Genomic DNA, 24,972 nt, shown 5'->3' with positions numbered 1-24,972 from the left:
AGGCCTCAGGCAGAAGTGGGACGTACATAGAAAAAGAGCAAAAATACAAAACGGAAGAAAGAACGAGTTTAACAATACGCGAATCAAGTAAAAGAGAACACAATCTAACAACATGTCAATATAAAAAAAATCAAACTTCATCAGCGGGAGCTGGCCTGTGGCGAAATAAGTGGGTCGAATGACTTGTACATCGGTACACCATGCGTAAAATAAATGTAACAAAAAGTGAAGAAAAATAAATTTGTTTCTTTTATTGAACAGCTGGAGCTAACAAGAGGGGACAAATTGCTTTTTCAGCGATGAAAGCTTCAGCGGCGTCTATCTAGTTCGTTAAGGCCCAATCTGGTGAAACCGCCGGCCTTTTATATGCTGCACACAAACACAAGGCTGAAATCTCCGTGACAGCGATGTACTACTGAAGCGGCATTCTTTTGAGTGCAACACGGGCTTGCCGAACAATAAATGTAACAGACGATCCCAGGCCACGTTGTCAAGCGGCAAGCGCAGGCTTGATTCGATGCGCGGCCACGCTGGCTCCAATGTCACTTCATGGAGCTTGAGCGCCTGGCCATGCGCTGTCGTGTTCTCACGCACTCTTCTCATCGCTGTACATACGAGGTGAAGGGCCTCGATGCCAGCGCCGAAGCGGAACAACCTCATGTGCTCTGCACAGCAGTGAACGGACCTTTACTTATCAGCGGTGCCTGCATTTTGTTTTAGCAAATGTTTTAATACCGAGAATTGCCCCCTTGAGCTCAAAAACAAAATTTTTAGAGCATTTTTCCTTTAAAAACAGAAATTGCTCCTAAAGCGACTATAGATAAATAACGTCACCAAGAACCTTGCAACATAAGTGACAATGTTCCACTGGTCTTCTTAGTTACCGAGTGTTTTTTTATTTTATAGACTATACAATTTTTTTTTACAAATCCCTGGTGGCCGATAGCGCAATTATAGTTTTCGAGCTTGATTACTCAAGAGGTGGGTGGAAAAAACAAAACAAGGCTGTTGCTCTTGAAGCCTACAAAATCAGTTGTTCTTACCACATAGTATGTCCCGATGACTCTCATTTTTTGTTCATTGACTCAGTGCGTACCTTCAAATGTACGCGAAACTGTGCTATCTCGTTCTCTTTTCATCCCTATACTCCCTTCTCCCAGTGCAAGGTAGCGAACCGGACGGGCGTCGGATTAACTTCCCTGTCTTTCCGTACTTCTCTCTCTTTCTCGCATATTTTCTTCTCGTGCCCTTAAGCCAACGCGGAATCACAGAAAAGGATCATGTTCTGCCACCAGACCACTTCACCTCTCTTGTTAACATTAAGTCCAAACACCAAGTCCTACCGCTTTCATAGACGAGTTTACATTACAGCCCATAACGCCAGTCTTATTGTAAAATCCTACCTTCAGTGCTTTCACTTTCGTGGAATGAATGTGAACAGATTCGGGAGCTAAACCGCTAAACGGGGCAGTACTAGCCATAATTCAAGCCTCTCAGGATGCTGCACCTTCGACATCAGTCCGGTGCTTTTCAATTCAAAGCTGCATCATCCGTTGCCTGCACAACCCTTGCGTGGAATGCATCTGTTTATTGTCATTTAGTTTATCCTTGTGGAAACCCTGAAAGCTTGCAATCAATGTCAATTAATCGAGGTCTGAACCTTCACTTCTCAAATGATTCACGGAACCAGGCAGCGGACGCATACGCAGAGCACACGTCTTCCACGGACCACGGCACTGAGCCCGGAGCGCTGGATTCTGGGCTGCAGAATGACTGCTTGTCATGCGCAATCGATCGTACACAAGCCATGTAGAGCATGCGCAGATAATTGAATGTATGATATCTTCACAACGCTTCTCACCTTTAGGCAGCATTCCATGTACTTCATTTGCTTCAAGTCTTCCGAAGTGATAGGTCGGGTCTTGTTGGCGCCAAATATGGCGTCCAGCTCTTGGTGCATGAGTTCCTGGTGCTCCGAGTAGAGACCAATGAGGTACAGAGCCCAGCTAATTCCCATGGCTGTCGTGTCGTGACCCTTTAAATTCGTTGCGCACAACATTTAACATAACACAAGCAAAAGATGAGAAAGCGCTGTAGCAAATAATGCAGGTTTTATCAAAGCTTTGTTTAATTATAGAACTGCTTTTTGATGTACACAGAACATGTAGCCGCGGCAATAATTTCTCTTGGAAATCCCAGAAATCGTTGGCGAATGGCACAAGCCACAATGCAGAGGTGAAGTTGTTTTGTTACATCCTTAGCTAGTCACCTTTAGGCGTCTTTTTTTCCTCTCCATCATTGTAGAGCATTTCAAATTTCCGCAAAGTTTCGTCAAGAGGAACATATAGCTAGGAGCCAACTCCGAACCTTTAACGACATGTTAAAGCGCAGAAATGCTCAATTCAGACCAACGTTGGACCGATTTCAATTAATTTTGTTCTTTATCACAAAGTTAAAGCCTAGCAAGTATATGAAACATAAATTTTCATTTAGAATTTAGGACATGATATCTCTTTTCAGAAACATTACCGCAAATCTACGTAAAAAAAATTTAAGCATGAAGTCCACAAATTTACAATTCTGCACCAAACACAGATATCGTTGTTCTGTAAAGTGCATCTGTTAGAGCACCTAGAGCGGCTCGTTGGACGTACGAGCTTACTGCTTACGTGATGTTGTTATTATACGTACAAAGGTTTTGCAAAAGTCCTTCTACCAAATTAATCATATATTTGAAAGCGGTGTATGATAGATCAGTTCTGTTCTCTTTAAATTTCCTAATAGGTACAGTTTACAAAATTGTGATATAATCATGTATCTTTGAGTTGCAGAGTTATGAATGAAGCGCTTGAGTATTGTTCACATTTCGAAATTTTGAACAACATTTGAAGAAAAAAAAGAACAATTTAGATAAGAAATCGGCCGCTTACATTCAGTAGGGTGCAATTTTAAATGCAACACACCTCATTCAATTCGGTGAAACGGATGCTGAGGAAAACGCTTTCTTCGTTCCCGTGTATTTAGACAAAAGACACCGAGATAAAGCTTGCCCTTAAGCGCTTGCTTGTACGAAAACTTGACTAGCAGGGGTCGAGGCCACATTAACGGCGTCGCTCATAACAGCACACTCACGCTTTCTCCAACCCACCCAAAGAAGAGAAAAAAATTATTTTCCAGGCCAGAGCTTCAATTTGCCGCCAAAATAACATGACAGCGAAAGTAGTCATGAAATTAGCGCCTTGCTCTCCGCTCAATAAGATGGCACGAGCTCGACTGCATATTTCGCCATGTTGGACGTGTAGGCCGATATGGGCTTCTTGGACGCTTCGATGCCGTGTACAAAGAACTCATGTTTGGAGACGATACCGTGTACAAAGAACTCTCATGTTTGTGCAGAAGCACAAATATCAGAGTTCCGGGCATCCGGGTTTGATTTGCAAGCGGCACTCCTTTTTTACCGTCGCTAGTTGTCTTATCAAGGTCAATGATAACCTTTGCTGCTGCTGCCGCACCAATTCTCAAGCCGCGCATATGACTGCACAATGGCTCTGCAACCAAACAAAAGTGGAAGATAACAGGTGACCTTAGGTGTGCTTGTTAAACACAAAAATCTATGGGCACTTTGTAGAGCTAAACTGCGATAGGCGAAAGCCTATCCATGACTGTCTCTCAGGCACATACGCAGAATTTTTTTTCTAGGGGGCCAACAAAATGTAACTTCTCTACGCAAATGAGAGGGGGTTACCTTTACTAGGACAAATGTGAATAATGCCCACCATTTGCCATAATCACGCGTAAACCCACAAAAGAGAAATGAAATAAGGTGTATCTTACAGGTACGCCTGTGCAAACAAAGAACCACGTCAAGTAGACTCGCGCAGGAGAGAAGCCCAGGAAGAACACTGCCAAGAACAAGTAAAGAAGCCGAAAGTGTAAAATAAAGATCGCTTTAGTAGAATAGAACTTAAAAAAAAATCAGTAGTTGGCAACAAAGGCACACGGACCGCACCGAGTTGTGTTACTACGTCCGCCAATCATATAAGCGCACAAAATTGTCGTTATGCGGCCTTTTCAAAATGGTGTTGTTCTTGATACCTCCGGAGCGTCTGCTGTTCTTGAAGAGTCTTTTCATCGGCGGTAGCAATGAGGTGTGCAACAAACAGGGCCAAAATGTATGGAATCTAAGCATAAAATGTACGGAATCTAAGCATCTAAGCTTAACTAGTAACTGCTCTAACAAGTTAAGTGCCGAAACAGATTCTTATTGTTATTTGGGAAGTTACATAACGATGCGTGGCCGCCAGTCGCGTACAACCGCGTATGGCGCAAGAAGCTGCGATTGTACACGTACTGCTCCCACCGCGGAAGGTTAGAAAAACACTTACATAAGCACAGCAAAGAAGTGGCTATGCGAGGCGGCTCGAATGATAACTGTAGAAGCGTCATTCAGAACACACAGAATTGTCCTCCACTTCCGGCGGCGTTTTCTCTACTTCCTTCTTACATACAAAGATCATCATCATCATCATCATCATCATCAGCAGCAGCAGCAGCAGCAGCCTGGTTACGCCCAATGCAGGGCAAAGGCCTCTCCCATACTTCTCCAACTACCCCAGTCATGTACTAATTCTGGCCATCTCTTCCCTGCAAACTTCTTAATCTCATTTCCCTACCTAACTTTCTGCCTCCCTCTGCTACGTTTCCCTTCCCTTGGAATCCATTCCGTAACCCTTAATGACCACCGGTTACCTTCCCTCCTCATTACATCTCCGGCCCATGCCCATTTCTTTTTCGTAATTTCAACAAAGATGTCATTAACGCGCGTTTGTTCCCTCACCCAATCTGCTCTTTTCTTATCCCTTAACGTTGTACCCATCAATCTTCTTTCCATAGGTCGTTGCGTCGTCCTCAATTTAAGTAGAACCCTTTTCGTAAGCCTCCATGTTTCTGCCCCGTAGGTGAGTACTGGTAAGACACAGCTATTATACACTTTTCTCTTGAGGAATAATGGCAACCTGCTGTTCATGATCTGAGAATGCCTGCCAAATGCACCCCAGCCCATTCTTATTCTTCTGATTATTTCCGTCTTGTGATCCGGAGCCGCGGCCACTACCTGACCTAAGTAGATGTATTCCCTTACACTTCCAGTGCCTCGCTACCTATTGTATATTACAAAACAAATTGCAAATACAAAGATATTGATCCATAAATATTTTCGTAAACAACAGTTAAATTGGTTAATTTTCGCTTTTCCTTCCTGTTTAACTGTTGCCTTGGCTCTCTCCCTTAGTAGATCGCTGAATTTCTCAAATCCTCGCGACTCTTGTTTCTAGTTAGCAATTTTGCACGAAAAGGACTGTACAATTAGGGAAAAACCAGACGAGTTAACGGGTGACAGTCATATTGCCTAGGAATTTAAGGGTCATTGCAAGGTTTGATGAGGGTCGCTGTCTTGCATTAGGTTATTTTCCACTTTATCTAATCCACATCACGGGCTTAATGTTCCGAGGACCTGTCAGCGTCGCGAGGAGCCGTCACTCGAGGAAATAATGAAGCAAAAAGAAAAGTTAAACTCAAGTGGCATTTTCTCTTGCCGCAACTCGTTCCACGTGCATACAGACCAGCTGACCACGAACGTAATCCCTTTCCTGGTCACTGGATCAGTCTAAACGAAGAAGGTTGAACTAACGAAGCAACAACGATGCACGTGACCGTTGAATAGGTGGTGACAACGGAATGCATCTCGAGTTAATCGCGCGGGCACCGAATCCCTTAGGAAACTAGCCTTCACATCTCAGGAGATGCCGATAACTACCGCCATCCAAAATGAGTGAAAACGGCAGCAAAATGTTGACTGCCGAATAACTGTCGTCTCACCATTGATTTGGTGGCGCTTTATGAATGTGTGTGAGAAGTGGTGGCGTGGGCGGGGAGGAGGGGGGTGGGAGGGTATGCGTCTTAATTTCAGGGGGGAGGGGGCGCCTGCCCCCCCCCAACCCCCGGTGAGGTGTGCAGGCTACCAAAACAGCCTGCAAGCTGGTGTGCAGGCTACCCAAAAAAAATAATAAAAAAAGAACGAGACTCCATCTATGTCCCTCGCCCGTCATGTAAAATCGTGGTTTTGGCATGCGCTGGTATGATCACAGCTCTAAACGCCGTCAGAGAGAAGCACAACAGACAGCACGCAATATTAGATTCTTGGACGTGCAATACCGTCAAGAAAGCGCTTTGTGCTCTATGCTTTTATACCAAAGAAGAGAATATAATCGCATTACCCCCCCCCCCCCCCCCCTATCCTCGCAACTGTCGATAAAAAGAAAAAGAACCAGCCGTAACCCGGCGATGCGCCACCCTCTTCTTCAACAAATATGTATTTTCTTTTTTTTTCTTCCAGCGCATGATTACGCCATCGACCTGTGTATATCAGCAGAGGGCGCGAATGGTTGTGCCAGCCCTGCATTCACATGCTGCTAGTATAATATCTCAGCCGTACAATACTGCGTTCAGTAATATGGCTAAAATTTTGAAGACCTTTATGAATGGCATTGAAGATGTCATCCATCTCATGACGCTACTGATTCGACACCGCTATAGCCTTGCGAATTACGATGTCTGAAGATATGTACTGTACCTCAAACATAAAAGTGTCCACTTCTTCTCGAACATCTTCTTCGGAAAAATTTTCAGGGTCCTTGATGTGTTCTCGGAGGAGGATATCAAGGAATGGTTTCCTGGTTTTTCCTTGCACGCCGTAGATGTCACTTTCCAGAGACGTTTCCTCGAGAGACTCCTGTAGTTCGGGACACGACAGAAGCTCTTCCTTTCGCTCACGGATAACCTGCAAAATTACACTGGGTGGGTGTGCTACTACAAACTCGTTGCATAGCTAAAACCATACGGTTGACAGGCAAAAGAAACAGTGGGATACTTAACAAGAATAGTAATAAGGACAAGTTGGTCTACTACAATCTCATTGCATAGCTAAAACCACACGGTTGACAGGCAAAAGAAACAAAGGGATACTTAACAAGAATAGTAATAAGGACAAGTTGGTCTATGTTTACGGCGAAAATGCCGTTTAGCATGCATGCCTTCATGCTGCTTTTTCATCAAGATCTTCAGCGAACTCTTTGAAGTTGTCATGAGCACCAGCTGTCTACATTGCGTCGACTGCACGACGAAGCAACGACGAAATGAAGGTCCTTCCACCATAAATTGCCCCAGTTTTAACCTAGCCGATTGCACCCTATTTCAGCAAAGTTCCTAATCTCATCACACCACCCAATTCTACGTCAACTTCGACTGTATTACCCAGCCCATTAGAGCGCGTTCCATTGCTATAAAACATCGTAACTAGCAGTAAAGTTAGTCAGTATTTGTGTGTGCTCTTTTGCATTACTTTCTCCACGATACACATTGTGCCTTCGCGCATAATTTTAACTACGAAGACAAGTTACATCTACCAGAAATAAATCTATTTTTGGGAATAGTAAGCTCCATAGGTGCAGCACGTTTGTCGCGGCAGACAGTACGTGTTCAGTCTGTGCGCAAGAACCTATGGTGCCTGTTATGTTTATGAGCTTGTCTGTGTGCAACTAACGGGTAGTAAAAAATTTAAGACCCATGAATGAACTAGAAAACTCTCCGATGTCCGATTTTAGTTCATGTAAGTAGGTCAAATTCTCTTATCGTCATGACTTTGTTGCTTTATGCATGGCTGATCCCATATGGTATGCTTGTGCCATACGGGTGCTAAGATCACCTTCATAAACAAGTTTAAATGTTCCTTTAGAAGTAATAAGATCTCCTTAACTTTCATATTCTCTTTACCGAAGGCTTCCCATAAATGAAATTCATTCTACTGGCCTGAATTTCGCGACGCGGATGTTTAATTATTTCGCGTATGGCACTTGGCCACTTTTTGGGTATTCAACGCCACCAACTACCATCAGCTGTGTGACCACGGAAGAACGGCGCCACGTTAGACATTGTCAAAAGGCACAGACGTCAACGGAAGAGACAAAGGAACTGGAGCTGTCACCTGCAATGAAGTGCCCTAATGGGCTTTGTGCATTCCTTGTGGACTAAGAATTTCTTTTATATTTTTAGAGCTTAGCCTTCGTGAAATAGTTGGCCGAGGGGGTTGCAGTTTACGCTTTAGCAAGCGATGGCCTGCGTAGCTGCGCAACGTTAGAAGCCGTTCACCTAATAAATGCGGCTACGAGACACCTATGAAATTTCTTGTGTTGCCATGCGTTGCTTCTTGAGCTGCCCTGTTCTTGGCATGAACACCTGTATCAGGCATTATTTTCTTTCAATTTTTTTGTCAGGTAGGGCAACAATTAATTACGAAAGAGCGTCGCATAATTTTAGAAGAAACTTGCTTTTATTTAATAAGCGACATCGGGAGCTCCAGCATAGCTGAACTACAACCGCATGCAAAGGTGTATGAACGATAGTGAATTAATATTTACAGTGTTTATTGACATGGAAGTTGACGGAAACATAGTACACGTGGGAACGAAGTAGTAATATCCCCTCTAGGCGACAGTTAATTCGGCCCATTGAAAATTATTGTCACCCCACTTCTTGCACATTCAGAATCATCAAAGCGCACAGCTGTGAAAGGATGTGGCATTTTCACTTCATTAGTGAGTTTTATCAAGTTTATAGAATGTGGACGCCGTGCGAGGACTTTTTTACAGCACTTTCAAATATGAGAGCGTCAACTTTTCATTTCTAGAATACTTGTAAATCGCGTAGGTATGTTTTTCGAGAATATGTATCACGTAAAACACTGCGAAAAACAATGAAAGAAGTGAACCAGTTACATGCATACATACTAACACGGTGAGCAGACGCTTCGCCATATATCTCACTAGTTTTACTAAAACACTTTCCCCATACTGTTTTATGTTGTACTACTTTTAAATATAAATATATCAAGCAGTTCTTTCGTTTTAAAGAACTGTCGGTGTGCACAATGTGCACTCAGCACCTGAAGAGGATATGAATACGCGTTGAACCCATTATTATTATTATTATTATTATTATTATTATTATTATTATTATTATTATTATTATTATTATTATTATTAATTTGAACACTAATATACATATATACAAGGAGAAAAAAATAAGGAAACAAGCTGCCACCGAGAGGGAAGAGAAACATATTCATTGCAAATAAGAAGGAAGGAGAAAATAATGAAGCAGCAAGAGCAACACAGGTCATACAAGGGCACTGTACACAGACGCTGGATGAAAAGGACGCGCATCCACAACAAACAGCCAGCCTTGCCAGCGATGGGAAAGGGGAGCTAAAGTTCCAAATGGAAGGCGTCGGCTGTTACGCCTTTGCACAGGGCGATCTGCTGCGCACCTACTGCTGTCAGCGAATGAACGGCGATAATGCGAGCCCCTGACCTTTTGTCAAGCATTGCGACTTCGTGGGACAAGCGTACTTCCAGTTTCAGTGAAACGAGTGCTAAATCGCAAATTCGCCCTCGAAATTATCGCGTGCATTTCACGAAGAGTGAGATATTTGGCTTGAATGAATGACGTGACACGATATGTAATCAACGCCTCGCTCTACGGATATGGCGTTTCATTAGAGGAGCAGCGAAGGTGTTAGTAGGAGAAGAGTGTTAACGTAGACGATTTTACGTCGACAAACATTTAAAGCGCCTTAACAAGAGCGACAATATCACGGGGAACGTTACCTTCAGAGTAAATTGATGAAGGTCTCCGATTTTCTGGTGGAACAGCCTACCAGGCTTTGAAAAACGGAATATCGTGTCTATCCAGTATAACGGTGACTCTAAGCGCCGTGTGAAGCTGTGACCAAGCCTGTGCACGTGAAAGAAATACAGAGCTTCGTAAAGTCCACATGGTTACTGTTTTAGCGGAAGTTCAGCATGACAGCGTACCTAAAATGTACACGACACAAAGTTTGATTAGCGATTGAAAACACTTACACTTGGATGGCTTGAACATAATCCGAATGCTGGTTACTTTGAGCATTGATCGTGTAGCCCATTATAGTATCTGAAAACGAAAGTTATGATTTTCATAGCTATATAAAAAAAATGCCTGGGTCATGACTACTGTGAAATGTGAGAGCATGTGGCGTGTATAGATGAATTCATGCGCATCAGCTCTGCACCAAGAAAACCTTCGCTGTCAATAGGACGCACGACAACAACACTGTGGTATTATCGTGCACTTAATCTAGCACTTCTCCGCGTCAGATAATAAGGTAAGTAATGTGTAAAACAGCAATTGCTAATTGTGGCGTTGAATTTGTCACATTTATGTGAAGTACTGGTCAACTGTCCAATTTACTTTATCAAAAATAGTGATGCGGCTTCATTATCTCTGACTCATTTCATGTGTGAGAGCATAGTGCATCTAGTGGTGTGTCGGGCACAATTTTGCGTATATTCGTGGGCTTCGTTGACACTCGCAAAAAAAAAAAAATTATGTAGCCTTTTACCTCAGTCGTCGAATCTTCCCCCCGCCTCACCCAAAGTTCAGCCGGGCGCAGGCTACCACCCTGCGTCTACTACAAACAAACACGTACCCTTCACCTGCCCGCCTCCGCCCTCGACGACCAAACCTGGGCGACCCAGCACGCCCGCGAGGCGGCGGCGAGGCAAGCCCTCGACGTCCCTTCGTGGGAGGCTTAGGCCCGGCCATCATAAAGTGCTGGTTCTACAATAAATGTTTATTCCTCCTCCTCCTAGCATGCATTGAGCAACAGAAAACTGTATCGGGAGTTGTTAATGTTGCTCTACACTTTTCCCATTAGCACTTTTCATCTAATTATAATATTTGAGAAGTTGATTAATTAATTAGGACTGTTTATCTAATTAGGTGGAATGCAAAAAATAATCAGAGTATCTTCAAGCAACAGCAAACAACATTACCTTGGTGCTGTCCGGCTGCATGTCATTTGCATATTTTTAAATCCTGGCGCATGATAGCTGGGAGACCCTGTATATTACTTTTATTAACAGTTGCACTTGAAGAAACTTCGTGTAACCTCGAAGAAGTGTTCAGTGAAGTGACGGCTTTACATGAGTATTTACAAGACCGCATAGTAGGAGAAAGTTCAATTTCACAGCCTGAGTACCCTCGCACCACCAAGAGTCTGGCGTCTCACGGATGAGGCCCGCGACAAGTGGATTCAGTTAAACAGATTAGGGAGATATATTTGTTTTGTGCGTATTAAGTCACACAAGTGCACATCAATAATAAAAGTCATATAACGCAGTAGAGAAAGTTTAAGTACACGAAGATACCATGAAAAACTCATTTTCTTGCGCCGAACGCGATTGCTTCTCGGTTGGATTTCTTGTTTTATTATTGGCTGTCAATTTGTGGGTGCGGCCCTCCCTCGGATGCGTCTCTTACACCGATTTATACGGTGAGTGTGAGTAGAAGCGGTGCTGCGCATGACTGCAATTGATTCTGACTTTGAGTGAATCCAGCTTGGCCTCATTTCGGGTACTGAGTGAATTATATATATATATATATATATATATATATATATATATATATATATATATATATATATATATTGTGTTTATTACCTCTGCATGCAAGTGACGATGTTTCCATCTCCATTAAATGTAAATTATTATAAGAGGTTTTTTTAATGAGTCGTTAGCATTGACGACTGGAAAGAGAAACAAAACTAAGACACATCATTGACGGGCATTTCACACGCCGTTGGTAAAGGACTCTGCCGAACGGGTCACTCAAGTCTGGAGATTTATTTTCAGAATGCAAAAAGCAGGCAAAGAAATTTGAAGCGCGGTGAACACACATCAACATATTCATTCCCTAGGCATATTCTGTTCATACCATTATAAATAATTGTTAGTTGGCTACCTCCTTGTCTTTAAAAATAACAAGAGTCTTTGCCCTGTGTATATATTTAAATATATTCTGTCCGTGCATGGTTTTCACAGTGGAAATACCGAAAAAAATGCTCTAGTGAAAAAAAATACGGATGAGGCAGCCTGCCGCTGGTGCTTCTAATGTGCTTGTCCTCCTATTGTCAAGATTTATAGAAATGAAGCGTAAGCATGAATTAAAAGCCGTGCACGTCTGCGCCAACAATATTGGAGCAAGTTTTTTAGTCACAATAAAATTTTGAGTGAAAAGCTAGAGAATGATGTGGGTAACAGAACTCTGGTAATGACACTCCCCCCCCCTCCTCCGCCGCCCGATGAACTTAAAAGGCGGTTTGATCCCCGACATATCCCCGTAGTCGGCGCATATAGAGCAGATTAGGGCTCACAATGCATTCGTAACGCTCCAGCTAGAGCCACCTGGATTTTTAGTGTGGTTTGTTAGATGACAGCTAGGAGCCCAGACCTTAATCAGCAGTGGCCTGCTGCACACGAGACACCCCGGATCCGCAACTCGCCCACTGCTCTCGACAGCCACCCATGTGAGAATATGGTCATCGTGAACCACCTGTCCGTGCGCCCTCGCAGATGTCCCATAACTTCTAATCTAGTATTCATGTCGGCGTGGCGGACGACTCCTGACGACTGTGGCGATTTCGTGTGAATCTGATGTTCTCTGCACTTTGAAAGCCATCTCCCAGGAGGCAGCAAGAAGCACTGCGGCCAATCACCACAATTAACAAGTCCTTGTTTGTGGGTCACGCCGTTGTCAAGGTGCGCGCCACGTCGGATCACATGGCTTGAAGCCTGTCATTAACTACATGTGGCCTCGGGTACCACGAATGAAAAAAAAAAAAAAACAGAAGGCACAAAGGAAAGAATCAGAACGCTGCCAGGAATATCGCAGAATACTGCAGTGAATAGAGCAAGTGATTCGTCCTACGATCTTGTCGCTAAACACAAAAGCAGGTTCTTGCAATCGGTAATCCTAGTTGTCAGATGTTCTCACAATCTCTACGCTGAGCAGTCCATACTAAATATTTTTACTCTAAAGCTCCTATGGTACGAAGGTATGAGAATTTGGTAAGCGCAGACGGGCCATACAAAGCAGATTGATTTCAAGCTAAAACAGCAGGAAGTGATCGTAATCCCCATAGCATGCGATGAGAATATAAAGGTGAAGCCTAGACCCGCCGTAGTTGCTCAGTGGCTATGGTGTTAGACTGCTGAGCACGAGGTCGCGGGATCGAATCCCGGCCACGGCGGCCGCATTTCGATGGGGGCGAAATGCGAAAACACCCGTGTACTTAGATTTAGGTGCACGTTAAAGAGCCCCAGGTGGTCAAAATTTGAGGAGTCCTCCACTACGGCGTGAATCGTAATCAGAAAGTGGTTTTGGCACGTGAAACCCCATAAGTTAAGGTGGAGCCTTGGCTCCGCGTTTCACCCTGAAACTACCGCGATATAGAGCCCACTGCAAGGCTTTTTGTCGCTGCAGCACGCAAGGTGAGGAGGGCGAAAAGCAAAAAAAAGAAAGATATTACGAAAGGTCAGATGACGACAAGCGAGAAGCCTGTATGCAAGCAGACGTTTGTTGTTTTCTTGGCGTTAGGCGCGACGCAGGTGATAGAGAGGGAGCAAAGCTTTAGAGGTCATTGCTACCTTATCTGATAAAACACCGCTCGCGTGCGATACAGAACGGGTAGCCTGCCAATCTGTGATCGCTTTTCTGTCTCGAGACTACAGTTCCTTCAGTCGAAGGATAAATTTCGTAACGCATGACTTCCGTAGATACCTTGCGAAGCACTATAGCCACGGAAGATGAAACAGAATGTATACACGTCCAGCGTGCTTTATTTCAGCGCTTGCATACAAAATGCCTTAAGTGTTGTTATGGTCCATAGAAAAATGATGAAGGCCCTCTTCCGATGGACGATCGCTGTTTATCATATACATAGTTTAAAGAATAGAAGCACGTAGGAAAAATATAACAGGCCTTCACAAACTTGCGCGTACGCATAGTGTCATTATATATATATATATATATATATATATATATATATATATATATATATATATATAGTAGGCTAAACACGACATTCATTCATGCGCGGCAAGTTTAGGATTTCAGAGCACTGCGATCGCGGCGAGGAGGCAGACAGTATCTTGTTTTTAACTGTTTATTTGCTTATTTGTCATATTTCCTGAGTCGCACAAGAAAAAAACATATTCTGCATTTAGGAACGAAGTTAGAAAGCGCTAAATCGCGCGTTCCCATGGAACGCTCCATAGCTTTCTCGTTGGATGCAATTGCTCGGATTTACGACTTGCGAAGCTGATTAATTAACCTTGTCTATTTATGTTTATTGACAGAATATAAAAAAAAATGTGTGACTTGCTGTACTGGGTGGCCAACATGCTTTAATCTCGTTCCACTACAGCAGACCAACACACATAAAAAATACATTTGCTGGAATTGGCTGAAAAGCCCTGTATAATATTTTACGCCGCGGCTGCAAAAATGTGGAACGGCTCTCTTTCCACCTGTGTTTTACTTAAAAGCTACAAGAAATAATGGTTGCCACTCTCTTTGTATCGTGTAACAAGTGGAAGGACGATGAACTTTTGCCACCTCATAGTACCCACTCTTATAGCAAAATTCTGTAATGCCACCCTTTATATCAAGCACCAGTGAAATCCAAGTTTTATAGAAGTTCAACATGCTCAAACTCTATTGCTACATAGGTTTGAATTTTGCTATAATTTTGCTATAATTTTGAAAGGCTCTCTATCTTCGTGAAATATCATATGGTTAGGTCAAGTTTTGGCACTCGTCTGGAATGTAGGGGCTAATATGGAGGGTACAATAGTTATAAAAACTCACCGCATATAATGTCTAAAGCACAAAGGGTTACTAGAGGAACGACGTCGCAGGAACGATCTTTTCCAAGCTGGCCAAGTTTGCGTACCAAAACTTTGGACTGTTCATTGACGGCAGGCAGAAAGTCCTCCAGGATTCGAAAATGGAACGCAGGCGTCAGAAGTTTCCGCCGAGAGCGCCACTTTGATCCTGAACTGTAAAAAATAAAGCTTCCTTTACAAATATCGGGTGACCACGAAAATACCTGCTTTCTTCTGCGGAGCGTTGTCCTTCGCCTGAAATACCAGCGGTACCCTTGGCAGCTATAGCCCTCCTGCTGGAACAGCACGACACCATACGATTCGACATGAACGATTTGGTTCACGGTTCTGGAATGATGGTGTTATGAGAACGTAGGTTCAGTTCCCTTACCTTGCTTTGTACAGATTAAGTGCTGCTTGTTTACTTTTGCTTCGACATAAGCGTGCTAATCTACAGTTCTTTATTTTTGCTTTTGTTTTGACGAATATGTTAGCTATTTCTGCTGCGAGTCTTGTATTGTGATCCGTACTAGCATTTTTTGAAAAAAAAGAAAAAAAAAAGCAGTGATGCGGATGTAGTCAACGCACAAATGTCATTCATTTCGATGACACTGGGATATATATTACAGTGACGTGGTACCAAACAGGTATGTGAATGTGTTCATAGTGTTGCAAAAAGCACTGCACAAGGCGGAAGAAGATATGAGCCCTCGGGAGAGAGCCAGCTTGACGAATGCGACAAAGACGCCAATGCCTTGCCGCGCGCGCGCGCGCATGCGCGGAATGCCCCACAGGCGGTGTAGATTCACGGCTAACAAGTTCTGTGGGAACTGCGGAAACCACCTGTCAAATAGTGGGTTATGGTGTCTACGGGGTCGTCGTCTCTTACAGGAAAGACAGCATTAGTGCGCAAGCCCATACAACTCCAGTATTTCTACTTCGCAGACGCCTACTATTTCGATACCACGCCTGCTGGAGGTGTCTAACAATAAAAGATTGCTCTACTGCCTTACATGCCCCATTTAAGCTATTATGAACGCTTGAATACAAATGAGCTGTTTCTAAAAGGCGATGCCATATAAAAAAAAAGTCAAATCATAAGTTTTCTTACTTTCAAAAGCCAACATGGAACTTTAATCTGTTGACGAACCTCCAATATTATGTGGCTGATAAGGCATTTCTCGTAACGCCCTCAAGAACAGCAAACCTTTCGTTTTATTTTAACATGGCTCAATTTGCTGCCTTATCGAAATGTAATAAGCGCTGCATATGTATTCTGGAACAATAATAAATTTGAAACGTAAAGTAAGTAAGTTTCAGCTGAGGAATGAATGCTCCAACACATTGAGTTTTCTGATTTCCTTTTCTTTTCTTTTTTACCCTAGCTTGTGGTGTCATTTTGCTATCACTGAGTATAGGTTGATTACACAGTCAGGCGAGGAAAGTTGCGACCATTTACAATATCAACAAAATAAATCACTCATTCAACTGAGTGCTATATTCGCCGTGGTGACTTAGTGAGTGTGGCGTTGTGCTGCCAAGTTCGAGGTCGTGGGTTCCGTTGAAAGAAAGCTCACGTACTTATATTTGGGTGCACGTTAAAGAATCTCAGGTGGTCAGGATAATCCGAAGTTCCCTACCACTGATCAGATCGCAGTTTTGCACGTGAAAGCACCAGTATTGCAAGTGCGACTTGCGCGTGTGGTATATGCGCCCGAGCACGTGTAACTTATTAGCGCGAATTATTTTTAATTTTTCAGCTTTTTCACCGCTCTGTTGAAGTGAAGGCGAAAAGCCGAATTTTACAGATTTAGCAACAAGGTTTCTAAAGAAGTGCAGCAATTTGCAGCTATTCTGATGCATTCACCCTCCGTTAAACTGTGGCAAACTTCATTGATATACTAAGCAGTGGAAGAAAATCGCAGTCCAGAAAGTACGCACACTGTACAGTGAATATAAAAAAGAAAAAAAAGAACCGGAAAGAAACGAGACCACTTCATCGCGCGTTAATAGCGAAGGACTTGTTAGATAGGTGATCCCTGATGAAATAATACATTATTTTTATTGGGTGTTTATTGATTAACTTAACCTTCCCTGATAAGGCTGGCAACAAAGTTTCACATTGCGGGAATGTTAATCGCAGAACGTGCACATTGCCACGATTCACAAGCAACAGGAACTGATAAAAAAGGGCAGGACACTTTAATTGCAGGCCAATTGAAGAACGATCGCACAGGGGCCTCTTCTCTTCCGCAGTGCGCGAGACCTTCGTGTTCCTCTTCGCGTCGCGTACTGGATGCGGCAATGTAATGCAAGACGTAGGAAGGTGTGACTGTACAAGTATCGCCCGTGCATATTCATTTCCCTGGATGAAATATCCTTACATAGCAATAAACTGAAATATTTCCACACAAAATATTCGTCAGTTTACTCACAGTGTGATGCTATAACGTCATTTCAATGTCCTAATATTCTCTCTTTGTGTTTTTTGCAGCAAAAGTTAGTATAAAAAGCAATAAAGAGTACGAAACGATAGAAGAAGCATTTACCTCGTAAGAAGACCAGTTCCAAGCCATGGCCCTAATAGGTCGTATTCATGACCTTTCTTAAGTACTGTATTACTTGTCAAAAGTTCCTGAAAAAGAAAGTAGAGCCTTCAGACTTATACCACTCACGTGATTTCAGTCACAAAATATACTGATGTTTATAGTTACCTCGATATGATCAGCTTTGAACACTACTAGAATGGGATGAGTAGCGTCATAATATCGAAGCATTCCATGTTTCTGGTACATTCGAGAAAATCCGGCGGACAGCTGGAACAAATCTGTTAGCAAAAACAAAAGACAGCTCCTAGAGGCACTCGTAGAAACATCTCATAGAGGCGCACACGTACAGAGTCAAGATTGGTGCCTCGTTGGCTTACGCAACGCGACACGGCTGAACGCGAGTAAAGATGAAGCCATGCATTGTGATCGAATGGACCGGCGTAGACAGAAGATCCAAGGTTAAGGGCTCTTACGGCTACAGCTAGACGATGCTCGACTGCCACCAGGGTAAGATGGCATAAGGGACTGTGCCAGCCGATGAGACGATAACAGGTGGACACCGAGGCAAATTGCCAGAAGTAGGACGTGCCACTACTGCTCGAGGAAACACATGCGAGTAGTGTGACAGCTTACGTGTTCCGACGTCCAAGCGATGCGCCTCTTTGGAAAGGGTCCGATGTATCGACCACGTGGTCAGCATGGGGATGTGCTCCGTTCGCCCGGGGAACTTCTTCATGTAAACCATCGTCTCGCGTTGCTTGTGTTTAATGTAGCACAACAGGCCGACCAAGCAGGCAAACGCACCGACAACGACGGCGACGCAATGCAGCACGAATGACGCGAGTAACGCCGGTAGAACATCGCGAAGCCCGTGGAAAAAGACTGCGCCCATAGCGCTGCTTGCCGCCTCGCAGCTGGAACGCGACAGCGAGGCGCTGGAAGGAGCAAGCCCCTGCTTCACATTGTCATTGTTTATGAGCTCAAGCGAAGTTCCGATAAAGCATCCGTCAATAGGGCGGGCGCCACAGGAGACAGGAGACACCGCGGAGGCCCTCGGCTGATAGTTTGCCTCTGCGCGACGAAAGATTGCGGAAGATGGGAGTCAGACACGTGGCCTCGAGGCTCCCTCCTGATTCGGTCGGTCGAACTACGCAGCCCCAAACGCCATGCGACGGACAGTAGGTGGTGCTCGAGTTAGCGCAAAATTCGTAGGGTAGGGGACGGGCCAGCGAGAATTCATCTCCCGCCAGGATCACTGATGATTTGTGATCGAAGAACTCATTACGCAGCGTAGCTGGCATGGACATTTTAAAGAAATGGTACGAAGAGGTATCTAAATGTGGAAGCCATCCTAAAGCGACGCTGTCGCGTCGTAGTTATTGGTTGATTCGAGTGGTAACCGTCACGGTGGGAGCCAAGACCGCAAGCGCTCAGCAAAAGAAAAAAAAAAAGATCAATACAGTACAAAATGTAGAAAACAATGAAAACAACCTGGATGAGCCACCCGGTTAGTTGAACATAGAGAGTATCCCTCGATAACTGTTTTTCAGTTTTTTTCTTTTAAACCTGTCCATGCCAATCTCATCACAACAGTATGCGTTTACTTCCGACATGAAATGGAACTCCTCCCCAAACCTAAGTATACCAAAAAAGGCGCCATTTCTCGCACTTTCGTTTTATCTAATATGTACCAACAATATGTGTGAAGGTTTAGAGGGTCAAATTCCGCGACATCACTTTTGGAAATGCGAGCATGCGTAACTGTTACGTTAGCCGCTTCTAAAACAAAATGTCGGATGGAAATTTTCTTTCAGATTATGCGCTTAAGTTTAGAAACACCACGTTCTTCTTTTCTTAAAAGCGAAATAGAATTTTTTGAAAATTGGCTAGCAAAAAGCATGATTGTGCTGTCTGAGTTGTATAACCACAGGAGGCGGACAATAATTGTTAGAACAATCGCTGTACATACCTAGATAATTAACAAATTTAATACAATTTAATACACCACAGTCGTGGCCGCAGTCGTCGCCCAGTGGGTATGACGCCCGGCTCGGCTGCGGTATTTACGCGGTTCCATCCCCAACACCGGACACCCAGCATTCTCTAAGGCTGGTACGTGATGCGCCCCAACCAGCGTCCGGCTTTGCAGGATGTGTTGCTTGGGAGAGGTTCTTACAGAGTGCAATGCTTGCTGTGCAAGAACCGAGACAAATAAAACACCATGCAAATCTGAAAGGAGTCTGGCGGTCAAATACCGGCAAATTCCCAATAGGTGGTTTGGTAATTTAAATGGTATTAAATAACTTTTAAAATTAACACTTCAGGGTAAACGTCGCAAGTGAGGAAATGGAGCCGGCGCAGCAGTTCTCAGCGCACGTACAATTGGAACGTGCTTTAAAACGCGCACCAATTTAGAGATGAACACCCTAAAACTTGTGACAAGATGCACTGCTGTTCCGCTTCCTCCTTTAAGAAAACGCCTTTTTAAACAGTGAAGGACAAGCTTACATAGAACACCGATGCATTTCGTTGCAAATTTCGGCATCAGATATCTAAAGCTTGGTGCGATTTTCGAAAATACTCACATACAAGTGAATAGGCATGGCGAACTCATCAGCTGTTTTCGTAAATAGCAACGTGCACCATAATGTTACTCGTAGAACTACATTTATTAGCGCTTTTTTTTCCTTAATTATTGATTAATTATTATCAATTTTGATTTATCGTGGAAAGTAACGCCCACCACTGTGAGCAACGAAACTCAAGGAGCACCATTGAGCTAGCAGCCATACGTGCATAAAGAAAGAGAAATCTGTTCGAACTAAAAAAAACAAAAACAAAAAGAACCTGGTATATCAAGGGAGCTTGGCCCCTATGCATGCTCTCTGTGTTCACTTAAAGTTGTGGCCCCGGAATCATGGCTTGCCATGAGCAAACCCTTCCAGCTTCGCGCACTCGAGCAACTGGCACACATATCCGAGACATCATCTTATGCGCAAGGAGAAAGTACATTCTTGCGTATGTTACTCGCAAACATAGCGAACATAACGTTGTTTCGACTAGTAAAAGTTCGACGTGAGCGAAAACAGAACAAAAACAAAAATTCCGAATCAGGGTTGTGCGAGATAATGCAACGAGGTATACATAAACTGAACACAGAGCCAGCGAGCACGGCAAGCGACTCGGCTACCTCGATCGAACGAGCTGTAGAGAATGTATCCGCAGAAAATTATGGCGTCGGATCTTAAAGATGCAACAAAATATCAGCCTGTGGCTCGTCGTATAGTTACCGCTCGAACGGTGTTGTGTGGAGCGGTGTGACACTGAAAAAGCACGAACGACGCTTCGCTCTCTTTCGCTCCCAAATTGCGACTCGCAGAGCATTCACACCGCAAGAGGGCGTTGCTTTGACTCATGGACCTTGAGTCAGTACACGACACGACATCGCAAAAGAATATTCTGTGGCTCCCAAGTTTTCTTGCTGTCCATGGCCTGCGTGACGCTTGTATTTCGCCCGCAATCCGTTGGCAGGAGCAATCAGCGGTCGGCAAGGCTACGTGGCTTCAGTTCACCTTCATATCCTCTCCTTTCATTCATTTAAAGCAACCTAGATCATTCCAAGATGTTAGGTGTGCTCAGGAGCAGGAAGAACGGCCTTCAGTTTTCTAAATGCTAACAGACTGTATTTGTTACAGTAATAATAACTGCTTGCTCTTAAGAGGGCCCTGCAACGCCTCTTACCGACACAGCTGTTTCTTAGCATCACCACTTCTCTCTCACACCTCTCTTTTCGCGACAAATGCCATGTATCGGTCCCGGTGGCAGCATGTTATGCCCGCTACTCTCCTTCACCCACATGTTCTCCTTGCGAGCGCCTATTTTGCGCCAACATTTTTAACATGCCTTGCTATTTCAGTCAACAAAATAGCATGTCAGTGCTTTTGTGAACGTCACTTCCTGCGCTGCCGTTTGAGAAGTGCGGCAAAACTGAGTAGGCACGTGTGAGTAAAAAATATGGTTTAATTTAAAATAATTTCGTTTAATTAAAAAAGTTAATTGATATCGTGCGCTAGTCTTTCAGCCGCAATTAGACTTCCCGCAGCCCTTTAGCGCTCGGGTCACCTTTTGAAATGACTGATTGTGCTTAATTTTATTTCGCAAACCCCTCGCGGCTGTACGTCGTCAACACGGTGTGAGCCAAGAAATTGTGGTTGCGACAAGAGCTGGAAACGCACACGTAACTATAGTCGGCACAGGAAGAGGCGTGTAAACACGAAGCCTAAAGTCGGACCCGACGCTGCTGTCGACGCTTACGTGGTGACTGTTGCGTCCGCTTTACAGGAGATACACCGTATTATAGGTACAGTCGGGCTCGCTGTCAGTATCTGTATCTGTATCTGTCAGGTCAGTATCGTGTTAGATGACAACTGCCGGCTCCCGAACGCCGGCCAATTGAGAAGCGCTCTCACGTGCAACATGTTTTGTGAATACAGGCTGAAGGGGGTCAAATTCAGAGTTGTTCGATCTTAAAGGATCCCTCGCCCAGTTTGGCCATTTCAAACAGAAAAGCACAGCGTGTACATCCGGCGCTGACGACCGTGTCTGCAGAGTATTACAACGCTGCGTGCGCACTCCGAAAACGGCTGAAATTTCAAACCAAACGCCGCGTGCTCTCCCTCACGAAGCAGCTGCGCTCTCATCCAGAATGTCAAGGCGGCACGCACGAATGCCTGTACGTAAAACGCATTGTAAGCTACGTCACTCACCATGACATGTGACTTCGGTTGATCATCTAATGCGGAAGGCGCAACACCGCCGCGCTGTCAATGCACCTCGCACCAAAACAAAAAAAATGAAGAAGAAAAGAAAAGAAAAGGCATGGTTCGACGTGTGAGCATGACACGGTCCCTCGACTCTGGTATGTAAAAAGGCAGGGAAGGAACGCCCCTTGCGGACGCTAGTCGAGAGAAAGGGAGAGAGTGTCCTTGTCGGCAGTGACACTCAGCTTCTGGCCCGATATGGTAACGGGACAAGTAAATTGTTCCACTTCCTCCAATGCTGAACCAATTTGAAAAATTGTTCTTGTAAAATGCTCCTGAAAGGAAAAAAGAACGCTTCACAATTTTCTCAGAGTACAACCAAAATTCGGAATGGCACCTGGTGAGGGGAATGAAGTTCTGGGGATTTGCGTGCCAAAACCATGATTTGATTATGAGGCACGCCGTAGGCACGCCGTTAAAGATCCCCCAGGGGATCTTTAATGGTGCAGGTTTGTGCACATCGTCACAAGGGCGGTAGGAAACGACGTGGTGAGAGGCATCGTACCGATGTTTGCGATCGCCTTGGCTGGCTTCAGTGTTCATACAGGCGCGACGACGACATTGGGCAAGACGAGACACAAACTGGTCGCAAATGAATCGTGAAGCGTTGACACGGCCAGTGGAGAAATAAACGTCGAGTGATGAGGTTGGGTGGCGGTCGTATACCAAGAAAAATGAAGAGTATCCGGTGGTCCGTTAAACAGAGGTGTTGTATGCAAATGTTAGAAACGGAGAATCGTACCCCAGTTACGATGGTCAGGTTGAATATACATGGATAGCATGTCGTACAGCGTGCGATGAAATCCGTCTGTTAGGCCGTTGGTTATAGGGTGGTAGCTAGATGTTGTCTTGTGCACGGTGTTGGACGCTTGCCGAACTTGATTAATAGTGCTTGAAAGAAATGCCTTGCCTCGGACTCTCAAAAGAACGTGAGGCGCCCCGTGACGTATGTAGATAGCCGGCAAGAAAAAGGCCGCTAATTCTGAGGCAGCTCCTGCACGTATTGAGGCTGTTTCAGCGTACAGGGTCAAGTGGTCAACAGCAGTGACGATCCATCTGTTGCCGACTGGGGTGGGATGTAATGGCTCGAATAGGTCAATGCCGACGACAGAGAAGGGTTCTGCTGGACAAGGAAGTGGTCGTAGCGTCCCGACCGGAGCAGTAGTATAGGTCGCTTACGGGGTTGGCAAAGCGTGCACGAGGCAACATATTTAGCTATGCTCGTGGAAAGACCTGGCCAAAAGAATCGGCTGCGTATGCGCTCGTGCGTTTTGTGGCAACCCAAGTGGCCTGACGTAGGCTGATCGTGTGACGCCTGCCGAACTGCAGCGCGAAGAGTGTGCGGTAGAACGGGAACCCATTGATGGCCTTCCGGGTGAAAAATGTACCGATAGAGCACGCCGTGTTCGAGCTTCAACAGTTAGAGCTGTTTCGTTAGCATGGCATTGGGTGGAGACGAAACACCGCTAAGGCGATTGATGATACTATGGCAATAAGAATCGGTGCACTAGTGAGTGGAAAGCACTGAAGGGCGGTTTGATGGAGTCAAGGAAGAAATCGGTGTAATAGACGATGCGTACTCCGTGCGGACAATTTGGCAAGGTGAAGTAATGTGCTCCGATGATGATAGTAATGATATATATGTATATATATATATATATATATATATATATATACCTTTTTAAGTGATTCAATCTCCTCTCTATCTCTCCCACGACCAGCTTGCCAAACTTCACACGCTTACACTTTTTTTCCACCTTAAACATCCTAATGCTACGTATCAAAGTATTAACTGAGAGATAAGGACAAAGAATGGAGAAGTAGAGAGAGTGAACCCTGCAGTGCACACAGTGCAGGCACTTTCAAGAAGCATATTTGGTCTTTTGTGGCCTTGTGAATCGAATAATGCTTAAAGTTCCAGGATATTTTTCTCCGATAGTGGTCTGCCTTCGAACCGGGTATTAGTTTCTTACGGAGCAAGGTGTTGAGTGTGGAAGTGGCAGAGAAGGTGCTCTATACTGTCTCGTCACCCACCGAAAATTACATGCGCGCTAGAGGACATTCTTGGAAAACTGCATATGCGACGCCCAGCCATATGCAACATAGCAGCATTGTTTTGCGATGGCAGATTCCAGGTGAGAGAGAGGATGATTATGGAGATGAAGAGACGCTATCTTCTGCAGCAATTTAGGATTTAACAAATGAGTGAATGAATTCATTAAAATAGAAGGAGAACCGAACATTGGTGGAGGCATATCTCCGTACATTGCGAAAGGAGCGAGGTACAAAAAGATAAAAAAAAATAGAGTCCAGGTGGCAGCCGAAGTCGCAGTTAAGGGTCAAGAGAATATAGGCGCGGGCATTTCTAAAACCAGTTTAATTTCAGCATAGATGTGTGATGTGGCGAGCAAATGATTGGAGTCACGGCCCAGCATGCGTACTTTGCGGTAGTATAAGCAACCGCCGTTCTTGGTAATTAACGTTTGCCTAATACCAATCTTGGCAATTATTCATCGGCCATACCTCGCCGCGTATCCCTTAGGGACAGGCTCTGTGAACTACAGCTGCGCTGTCGCGACAACTTACGACCATACTGTGACTCTTGCGGTTACGGTTGCCATACTCGTGACCCTTACGTTTGCGGGAATACTATAAACATCGGTTTACTGCTCAGGTTAGAGAACAGACAGATTAGAACAGCGTTTCTCGCCTTACATACGCTCAACGCAAGGACCTTTGCAGTATGTTACGTTGCGCATCCCTTAAAGACAAAAGGGAGTTATA

At 44.4% G+C, this 24,972-nt stretch overlaps 1 protein-coding gene across 3 annotated transcripts in view; it reads right to left on the bottom strand.

Annotated features, from left to right (window-relative positions):
* The window catches only part of LOC142592733 (cytochrome P450 4c3-like), a 51,382-nt gene extending 32,978 nt beyond the window's left edge, over window positions 1-18,404 (bottom strand). For 2 of the 3 annotated variants that reach the window (XM_075704337.1, XM_075704334.1), the window contains exons 1-8: window positions 18,002-18,404; window positions 17,534-17,646; window positions 17,369-17,454; window positions 14,803-14,993; window positions 9,978-10,047; window positions 9,723-9,849; window positions 6,632-6,838; window positions 1,862-2,035 (exon numbers count right to left, since the gene is read on the bottom strand). In XM_075704337.1, coding sequence (XP_075560452.1) covers window positions 1,862-2,035; window positions 6,632-6,838; window positions 9,723-9,849; window positions 9,978-10,047; window positions 14,803-14,993; window positions 17,369-17,454; window positions 17,534-17,646; window positions 18,002-18,260 — 1,227 coding nt within the window. In that variant the 5' untranslated portion in view covers window positions 18,261-18,404. The remainder of the gene's footprint in view (window positions 1-1,861; window positions 2,036-6,631; window positions 6,839-9,722; window positions 9,850-9,977; window positions 10,048-14,802; window positions 14,994-17,368; window positions 17,455-17,533; window positions 17,647-18,001) is intronic. The other variant, XM_075704335.1, reaches the window with a different exon arrangement.
* Window positions 18,405-24,972: the final 6,568 nt, after the last annotated feature.

Source organism: Dermacentor variabilis, chromosome 9, assembly GCF_050947875.1.
Source record: "Dermacentor variabilis isolate Ectoservices chromosome 9, ASM5094787v1, whole genome shotgun sequence".
Taxonomy (NCBI): domain Eukaryota; kingdom Metazoa; phylum Arthropoda; class Arachnida; order Ixodida; family Ixodidae; genus Dermacentor; species Dermacentor variabilis.
The sequence above is the reverse complement of the archived record's forward strand: the minus strand, read 5'-3'. Positions and strand labels throughout refer to the sequence as shown.